The following is a 10642-nucleotide window of genomic DNA, read 5'->3' on the forward strand; positions in this document are numbered from 1 at the left end:
TATATATATATATATATATATATATATATATATATATATATGTGTGTGTGTGTGTATGTATATATATGATTATTAATTTATTGATTAATACAACTGCATAAGCAAAAACAACACCTGCAACAATCGTAGCATATCAGGTATTCAATAATAACAATTAAGGGGAAAACAAACTCCATTTGAATTTAAACAAACAAGCCTCCATTCGACAAAACAATTCCATAATAAAGCGAAAAGAGCGTCACGATTTACGACAATATGCGAGTAATCACAAAGGTTGCTTGGATAGCGATCACGTTGCATCAGCATCTTCTTAAGCGTCCTTCTAGGTCTGCATTCTGGGGTAAAGATCCAGTAAACAATCCTTGGAACGAGGACTAGGTGACTTGATACGATCCCGAGTTCTCTTCAGACAAATTGAAGAAGCTTTCATACAAAAATCATAAAACGCACACATATATATATATATATATATATATATATATATATATATATATATATATATATATATATATATATATATATATATATATATATATATATATATATATATATATATATATATATATATATATATATATATATATATATATATATATATATAATAGTATTACAGAATTAAACCAACAAATATGTTTGCTTGTGCAGCTCGCTCCAGATACAGTTTGGTAGCTCTGGCTAGTCCACTCTATCACTAGCCAATCATAGATGGTGAAAGTGATGACGTATCCCTATATCCCTGCGCGTGCAAGAAGGCAATGACATATCCCTTTGCCTGCAAGAAGGCAATGTGGTGTTGCCAACTCAAAATCTGATTGGTTAAAGCAACAGTCTTATCGACGCTTGTTTAATGCAGCAGAGCCTGCAGAACGGATTGTGAAGGCCTTGAGGCAGATTTTTGACCCTGGCAACAAATAATGGCTGAAATGTAATTGGTTAAATGCTTCAATATGAAAACACACATCTGGAAGCAGTGCAGCCAGGGGGAAAGTGATGAAAGGAAGCTTACAGACAATTTGGAATTATTAATAAGTATTCATGGACAAAATATAATTCACATCAGTCTGTGATTCAGATATTTCTTAGGCCAGCAGAGAAGGCATTGAAGGCTCTGATGGCACACCACTGTACTATATGTATAAAAATATACTGTTATAAAATTATCACATTTCTGAAAATCCAACCTCGTAATTTTCAAACAAACCGAAACGCTCGTAAAGCTCTTCAAAGTTAAGGGAGATGAGAAATCTTTAGAAATCACTGACGTAACCTTCCGGCCGATACACCACAGCCTATCCACTGACAAAAGATGGCCGCTAGTCACCAACGCCGCCGACCCAATTTTCTGTCATCGCACCTTTTATTTGCAAAATCTATTGCTTTAGTGTTCAAGAGAGGGGTGACCAAACGGTGGCAGTATTTCCATTGAATAGATATCAGAAGCTATGCATATTTCGAAGACGAAGGAGAGAGCACGCGCCCTTATATGAGCGCATATTCCTCCAATGATTGTAGAACATAAAGAACGTTGTATTGGATGTTGAAAATCAGCTGTGCTTTTTGTTTTGCAGACGATAGCAGCTAAGTGTCGGTGAAAATACGCTGTTAGTCTGCAATGCCTTATTTTTAATGTTGAACTAGAATCTTTGTGTGTGGCCCAGTTCATATCGCGGTTTTAATTTTGAAAGAATTTCCAATACATTTTTTGAAGGTACTACAGCGTCAGCTACAATGACAGAATTTTTCAGTTTGCAAGATAGCGATGTTATTGGTTTCGATTTAGACCACACGCTCTGCCGATATCATCTGAAGGAGACTTCCAAGGTGAGTATGATAGACACATGCTGCTTGCTTTGTTACGTGACATCTTTACCCTATACGTACTCTGCTCAAGCCACTCATCACTTGTCAAAATGAAGTCAACATAGCCGCCCCTCATTTAGATTCTTGTTTCAATTTTATGTGCATTACGGTAATGCAACGTGATGCTTTCAGACGAAAAGACCTGATCCTAGTATTTAAAAAAAAGTATACGTACAGTCATACCTCTACTTACCAATACCTCTAGGCGTGAAATTTCCAGGTTACGAAAGCATATTGTATACAAACGAGTGCCTCGAGACAGGAAAAATATCTAAGTTACGAAAACACCCCAAAAGTATATGTTATCTGTTATTTTATTTAGTCCAAGTGGGTCATGTTACGTGCCTCTTTTGCGAGATGTTAGACCGGAGTTGCAGTTGCAAGGTGACCAGTGCTTGTCATGGCGCCAATCTCAGAACCCGCGGTGGACACAAGCAGTAAGGGATGCCGTAAATCTTAATGAAACATACCGGGCCTTTTTAATCTTCGCCAGGGGGTTGGCGGAGCAGTTCCGGCCAGTGGAGAGTTCATGGTTCCTCTGCCTTCAACCCTTGTTCATCTTATAGTTGGTTTTTGAGTTTTTCCTAAGTGTGGGCGACAATTTTGAGTTGTTGTGTGTTTACATGTGTGTGTTCATGCTGCCACTCGCAATTCCACCCTATTGGTAAATGTCTTTGCATTTGTCATTCATTTTAATAGCCAAATACATAATTTGCTTATCTGTTTTATTGCATATGTGTAGACAAATTTCATGCAATGTTGGTATACCTTTATCATTTTTAAAGGGTTTAGGCTCTAATACTCATTGGTATACGTTTATAATTTTTAAAGGGCTTAGGCGCTAATATTCAAGTTGTGGCACAAACTGTGCTAACTCAATGTAATATATACTCCTCTTAGAAAAAATCAAACAAAGGCATACTTTGAAGAAAAAAATGCTAAACGCACTCTTGTGAATTTTACAAGGAATGTATCTTTTCTGATCATTTTGGTGTTGCAAATTCCACTCAGTAAGGCCATCTTTTATTTGTTTTTGCAGCTGATCTATGAGAGCTTTGCCACGTACCTGGTCGAACATAAAGGTTATGATAAAGACCTGTTAAACCTCACACCTGCTACTTGGGATTTTTGGTAAGTCAAATGTAAAAGTGATTAAATATTCAATTAACATTTGTAAATCTGAAAAGGCAACACAAAGTAATATTTAGCAAATTTTAAATTCTATTTTGCTCGGGCAAAAAAAGCTTCTACAGGGCAACCTTTTTAAAATGGACTAGACCCAAAAAAACATCAGTAATTTCATATCGTCCAGTTTCAATTTCTTCAATCTTTATTTTTCTATTTTTCAACTTGTCCTTTTAAACTATTTGTAATGAATTCATAAGAACCTAGAGTATATTTAATTTTTTTCTTCACTTGAAGTAAACAATAACTCCAATTATTGTGTTTTACGGATTATAACACTATGTTTCATATTTTGCTTGGCCTTGCAACTCGTACTCAATTCGGACTTGTTTTTTCCCTTTTACCACCGACACGTCTGTTGTTGTTTTTTAGACTGTATTTATCTGAAAAACTATTGTTTACAGAGGCCTATTTAGCATGTTGTTCCCGATTTTACTATTGCCACTTTATTGCTCAAACTGTTTTACTCCAAGATCTACTTTTCAAGGAACCAACACAGCACAATCTACCTTATTTTCGCCACGTCACTGAAAAAGCACAATAGTTATGTGAGCTCGCTCATATTCTCTCAAACATTGCTTTTTGTTGCGATGTAATAATCGTGCTTGTACACACGATCGCGGTGGGAGAACATGCAAACTCAACAGGTGGATGTGACCTGAATTTGAACCCAGGGCTCCAGAGCTGTGAGGATGACGCGCTAACCACTCGCGCCACCTCACACCATTGATTACCTGGCTTATTAGCAAACAGCAAAATAGATTAAAACCGTGCTTTCTGCTGTTCCTGTTTATATTTCAAAGAAAATGGCTCCAGGTTGTGGCTTACTAAAATCCAGTCTATCAAACTTAGTAAATGGTTAAGTAAGGGTTGATAGTGGGACTTCATTTGGTCAGTGCCACCTTGTGTTGTTACAATGTTCGACCACATCTTGTGTATGAACACACTCAGAAATTTGTGTAAAAAAAAGCCATTTCAACATGCCCAGATTGAGTTTGCACACTTTATTTATACTGTTCTCCATCCACATGATAGAAAAATGGCCCCTTTCAGAAATATCAATATCCCGGGCTGATACGTTTCAAATGTTTTGGGCATTCTTGTCACTATCATTATTCTTCCTGTTGTTGAATGGAAACTAAATGTTTTTGTTTAATTTTCAAATATGGAATATGAAAAAAAAAACGATTAAACAGATTTGTGTTTCCCAACCGCTGTGGGAAATTACAAAAAAAGTCATGCATTGTAATATTCAAAGGGAAATCTTCAGATTGAAATTGCTTTATTAAATGATTAAAATTTAAATATGTTGTGAATTAAATAATAGATTGTACTCTTACAAGATTCAATTTGTAATATGAAAAGTCACTTTGTTGCATATGTTTCGTTTCAAGGGCATTAGCTTTTTGGCGACGTAAAGTCTGTGCTTTTCATGTAGTATTAGTTTAAGTAATTTTTTCACTACAAAAAGTTTGCCAGAGCTCACAAAAGATTGGGAAACACTGGAATAGATTAATGTAAAATTGGCATAAAAATGTGTTTTGTCCAGTTTCAAGGGCTTAGTGGTGGATCTTGAAAATGGAAACTTAGTGAAGCTTGCTGAAGATGGAACCGTATTGAGGTACTTTTTTTCTATCTTAGACACATATGCACTTCCAGAAACCAATTTTTCCTTCATATAATTCTGTGTGCATGCTACAAATGCAGGATCAAACAGCATTTGTCTTTCAAGAAAGCATCACAAGCATAAAAAAGATGGAGTGCAGAGTTTATAACCAAGTGACACTGGCTTTTTTGATAGCAATTGTTACTCTAGCACTGATATCACCACACATTTGTCTGCGAAAAATGATCTCATCTCATTTTTACAGAATGAAATGTTCTTTGGAACTGGTATATAAACAAAATCTTTCCATGCTTTGTTTAGAGCAACACATGGAACTACTGACCTGAGCACAGAAGAAATCATCAAACATTATGGTCCAAAAAGGGAGTGGAAACACTTTAACAGTCTCAATTCCTCTTTCGCAAGATCTGGTATTCTTCTTTTTCGTATACTGTTGTATAATTTTGCTGGCCAAAGGTAAAAATCAATTTTCCCCACGGCCATTGTTTCTTTATTAGCCTAGGTTAAATGTCTGGTTGAAACTTGCCCTCGATGGTTTGCCTATTTATTTCAGTGGCCTTTCAAAAACAAGCAGGTTTCATATTGCGTACAAGGTGACCAGTACTCAATTTGTGTTTGGTTCACCATGTGTTCTACATGAGGCCCAAAGAAGAGTTCCAAAATCTACTCAAATTTTTGTGTGTTCCATTCCACACCTAATACTGTTTTGGCACCCTGCAAAGGGCCATATTACAGAAAATTCAAAGTAGCCATGTGTAAGATTGGTGCTCAATTCTACAGTCAGGATTAACATATTAAAAAGCACAACTTTTGGCCTGCTAGAAAAGCACTTTGCAATTTATTTTCTTAGTTAAATTGCACCTCTTCCGCATGCTGAATCACAACAAACAATTGTTTTATTTCAATGAGGAACGACAAAAGCTTACAAACTACACACTCATTAGCAATAATGATGTGAACATGCAGCATGTGTAGTTTTCAACCTACAGTCAGTTCAAGTATTCACTGCTATATTGAGAGTTCTCCCACTTAGAAATCATGGAGGCTTCTGAAATTATCATCGTAGGTGCATGTAGTCCGAGAGAAATCATCTAAAAAGAAAATTTTGAAATCACAATATGTGAATTTAAAAAAAAAGAATGAATGAATGTGTGTAATCCGGCAGGAAATAAGTATTTCAAACCTGGAAAAAAACAATGTTAATATTTCATACGGTAGCCTTTGTTTACGATTACCGACATTAAATCTTTTTTGCCAGGTTTGCACACAGGGTGGATTGGTGTGCAGGGTGGATTTTGTCCCACTCTACACAGATCTCTATCAGTCAGGTTTCTGGGCTGTCACCAGTTTGAGCTCCCACCAAAGATTTCTATTCGGTGTAGTTCTGTCTCTGGTCTCTTTGGACAGCTCTTTGATCTTGGCCATTTTACAGGTTTGGGTCTTACTGATTCAGTGGTGGACCATCGGGGCCTGCAAGGCCTTCTCTGCTGGCCTAAAAAATATCTGAATCACAGACTGGTGTTAATTATGTTTTGTCCATGAATACTTAATAATTCCAAATTGTCTGTGAGCTTCCTTTTATTGCTTTTTCCCTGGTTGTACTGCTTCCAGATGTGTGTTTTCATATTTAAGCATCTCATTAAGCATTAAGCAATCACATTTCAGCTATTTGTTTCCAGGGTCAGAATTCTGCCTTGAGGCCTTCACAATCATTTCTGCAGGCTTTGCTGCATAAAAAGAGTGACGATAAAACTGTTGCTTTAACCAATCCGAATTCGATTTGGCGATCCCAAGGCCTTCTCGCAGGTGTAGGGATACGTCATTGCCTTCTCGCAGGTGTAGGGATACGTCATTGCCTTCTTCCAGGTGTAGGGATACGTCATCACTTTCACCAACTATGATTGGCTAGTGATAGAGTGGACTAGCCAGACCTACTAAGCTGTATCTGGAGTGAGCCGCATAAGCAAAATATTGTTGTGTTGATTCAATAGCGGTTTTGTCAACCCACAATGGCTGAAGGAGAAGAAATAGATTTGTTTTCGCAGATTTACTGTCAAAGCCATTTCAAGACGGTCTTTTCAAGAGAAAAAATCTGGACATCATTAAGAAAGGTCGGACAACTCCAAAGCAAGCAAGCCAGTCACAACCGGAAACAAACCATTTTCAGTATTAAATCGAATAAAAACGTATGCTAGACATACGGCAGGACAGGCTCGACTTTCAGGATTAGCTTCCATGGATATAGAAAAGAAGGAAAGAAAGGAGGATGGATATTGTGTACAGGTAAAAATGATTTTTGGTGAGTAAAATATGGATGGATATATTCCTAAATAATATTTCAATTGTATGAAGTGGTTATTGAGTACAGTAGAAGTTTTATATCGATAGAATAGTTTTTGAGGGTTGGATTGATTCCGTCAGCTGAAAGCATCGCTAGGAAATTCATGGACTGCCACTGTACTGATTATATGCTGTGAACAGGTTTCTTTTTGCAGCTTACATCAAACAGGGGCATTTGATTCTTGATATTACATGGAGCAGAGATGGGCTTTTTCTTTTTGAATGTTAGTGTGAATGGTTGTTTCTCGTCTTGTGCAGGTTATATTTGGATATCCATGATAGGAGTGAATGCCCTTTTCTAAAATATTTTTCACAACTTAAACACACTTTCAAAAAAAAAAGTCATCTGGTAATGTATTGACAGTTTCCTTTTGCGATTGTATTGCCCCATCTATTTAAATTTTATGAGCAGCATGCTCATAAAAATGCTCTTTTTATTGGGTAAGTCGATTTCACATGCTAATCAACATTGTCGGTCATGCCAGCTTTATTCATATTCTAAATGTTAGTTTATTATACATAAAAGTACCATATTATTCAGACCATACACTCTAGCCAAATAATGCAAATGGAGAGATTTATCTCTCTCCATTTTACTATTGTTACGCTAATGTTTTTTTTCTGATCTAATAAAATAAAAAATAATCTCTCAAAAATGTAACTTGTACTCCACTGTCCGACTTAAACATTTTTTTCCTATTCATTGTGTATTCTTAGGCTGGTGCGACTTGTACTAAGGTTCATCTTCTTGTCCCAAAATACAGTATATGGAGAACACTCTTTGAATGAAAATGGCTATGCAATATAAAATGATTACCTTGAAATACACTAAAATCCCTCATTTGAGAGTATACTAACACACAGTCAATTTGGTTAATTTTCTAATATTGTTTTTTTTTTTGGTTTTTGTTTTATTTTGTTGTTTGTTTTTTATTTCACAGCAAAATTCTATTTGTATGACAACTACTTTGATCTACCTGGCGCTCTCCTGTGTGGAAGACTTGTAGACATGTTCCAAGGGGTAATGTTTAATTTCAAAAGCTGAATTTCAAATGAAAGTTTTTTTCTAATTGATTTTTATTCTGTCCACAGTTGGGAAATGACATGAATTCAGACTTTTGGAAAGACATGATGGCTGCAATTGACCATAATTACAACACCTCAGCATTTAGAGGTATGACATTTTTTTTACAGCACCCCATACTGAATTTATTGAATAGTGACAGTTTGCATGTATGCAATCCCATAAATTGTTTCTTTGCCGTGCTAGCATAGCTATGATGGGGCTCAAGCAGTGACTGCTATGAGGTCCTGTTGTATCCGTATCAATTATTATATATTTTGTGTAAAGATCCACATTAAAAGAAAACGTTTTAGTTGGCTTACACATTTTATCAAAAAGGGTTTACCAACCAATTTGGTGCAACGGATCTGTGGCCCGTAGGGCTCCAAGAGCATTTTATAGGCACGTATAGAACGCTGTGATTTACAGAATAGGATTTTGAAAATAAAAATAACTTTTGTTATATCGTGTTTTTTCTTTGGACGATTCTCGAAATCCAACTAACAATTTTCATGCCTGTTTGGTGATGAAAATAAACAAAAAGGTGCTTCAATTCACTAGTTCACAGCACTCAATCATTTTCATCTGTCATCTAGTTGCATTTTTTTTTTTAAATAGCAGAAAAAAATTTGCGAAGTAAATTCACGTTAAGGGAGGCCGCAATATTCGAGGGAACACTACAAGGAGCCAATCTCCCAAGATATAAATTCTATAGGAAAAGCATCTTATTTTGCCTCATTTAAATCATGCCAAAACCATCTATCACAGACATCTTAATATCTGAACATTTAAATATGTAAACTAAAGTGCAATCACTTTTGTAAATGAATGGCATCTGGTTTTTGAAATGTAAATTAGACAATCAACTGTGAGAAAACAAAAAAATTGCAACAACTGCATCAACTCAAGGTCTGCATCTAGGAGTATTATATCTAGACTACTTTCTTATCTTGAACTTGCACTAAAACTCCATAGACTGCTAACCACGTTAGTCAATTTTTGTACCTGACTACTTATTCATCTCAACTCATCTTCTGCTTATCCGAAGTCGGGTCGTGGGGACAGCAGCTTCAGCAGGGAAGCCCAGACTTCCCTCTTCCCAACCACTTAATACAGTCTCCCCAGCAAGTCCGAGGTCGGACCCGTAGCCTCATCCCGGTGGGATGTGCCCGGAACATTTCCTGGATGATACATCCAGGGGACATCCTGATCAGATGCCCGAGCCAATTCATCTGGTTCCTCTCGATCCGGAGGAGCAGCGGCTCGATTCCGAGCTTTTCCCGGATGACTGAGCTTCTTAGCTTGTCTAAAAGGGAGAGTCCGGACATCCTGTGGAGGAAACTCATTTCAGCCGCTTGGATCCGGGATCTCGTTCTTTCGGTCACAACCAACAGTTCATGGGCAAGGATGAGGGTGGGAACGTAGATCGACCAGTAAATAGAGCTTTTCACCGTGACGGAACGTTTTCTGTTAAAATTATCATACTTAGCCAAATCGTGCTTTACAGCACATGAAGAGCATACTTTGGCCATAATCAATTAAATTGTGAACTGCAAACAAACTAATTGCCATAGACTGAATATCTCAGGGTACATAGTGCAATCTCAATCACTTCATCTAATTTTAGTACTTGAAATGTAAATCGATCGCCACTTTTACAGTCTTATTTCAATGGAAAAAAAACATTGTTTTATATTCGGGCCAATACGGTACACAGTAATACCTTGACGTACAAGTGTCCTAAGATGTGAGAAATTTGAGATACGATGAAAATTCCGAGTACATTTTTGCCTTGAAATATGAGATTTCTTTGAGATATAAGCAAAGGAGATGGTTCCAAATGCGGCTGCCAAGTGGTATTTGTACAAGAGTATTTGAAAGTATGCTTTCAAGAACAGCATCGCTCTGTCTTTCTCGCCGCTTCTCCCTCGCGTAAAGATATCTGCGAGCACCGGCCGTACAGGTTGCATTTTTTTTGCATTTAATCAGTGCAAAATTAAGGGAAAAACAATGTTTCCAAACCAGTCAGTGGAACGAAGGGCTAACCATTTCCAAGCTGCGCAGTAAAATTCATAACAAGGTGGAGAGCCTTCGTTTAATATTGTAAAAATATCAACAGTAAGCAGGAGATAGTGTGGCCGAGGCGATAATCGGCATGGACTTGAAAGCAAAGCAAGTATCTGAAAAAAACCTCAGCTCAACCCTTCATAACGAGTCGTGGCTGGTTTGATAATTTAAAAAAAGGCAACACTCAGTTTTGAGGCATACAAGCAGCAAGTTCCGACTCGACAGCTGCGGTGGAATACATTGACATCTTTGCCTCAGTTATTGCACAATAAGGTTTCAATTAAGTGTAACGTAAGATTAAAACTTTTTTGAATACTAATGGTAAAATTTCTCATTTCTTAACCGCCTTATCCTCACAAGGGTTGTGGGGGGTGCTGGAGTCTATCCCAGCTGACTTCGGGCCAGAGGCCTGCGGACACCCAGAATTGGCAGCTAGCCAATCACTTGGCACAAGGAGACAAACAACCATTCACGCTCACACATACCTTGCATTTCTCCCA

General features: G+C 37.2%; 1 protein-coding gene across 1 annotated transcript in view; it reads left to right on the plus strand.

The window, feature by feature from the left end:
- Positions 1–1400: 1400 nt before the first annotated feature.
- nt5dc1 (5'-nucleotidase domain containing 1) overlaps positions 1401–10642 on the plus strand; it is a 24648-nt gene continuing 15406 nt past the window's right edge. Inside the window, exons 1-6 of the mRNA XM_077711547.1 lie at positions 1401–1821; positions 2900–2991; positions 4595–4666; positions 4973–5082; positions 7954–8033; positions 8105–8186. Coding sequence (XP_077567673.1) covers positions 1729–1821; positions 2900–2991; positions 4595–4666; positions 4973–5082; positions 7954–8033; positions 8105–8186 — 529 coding nt within the window. The 5' untranslated portion in view covers positions 1401–1728. The remainder of the gene's footprint in view (positions 1822–2899; positions 2992–4594; positions 4667–4972; positions 5083–7953; positions 8034–8104; positions 8187–10642) is intronic.

This window comes from Stigmatopora nigra, unplaced genomic scaffold (assembly GCF_051989575.1).
Source record: "Stigmatopora nigra isolate UIUO_SnigA unplaced genomic scaffold, RoL_Snig_1.1 HiC_scaffold_26, whole genome shotgun sequence".
Taxonomy (NCBI): Eukaryota; Metazoa; Chordata; class Actinopteri; order Syngnathiformes; family Syngnathidae; genus Stigmatopora; species Stigmatopora nigra.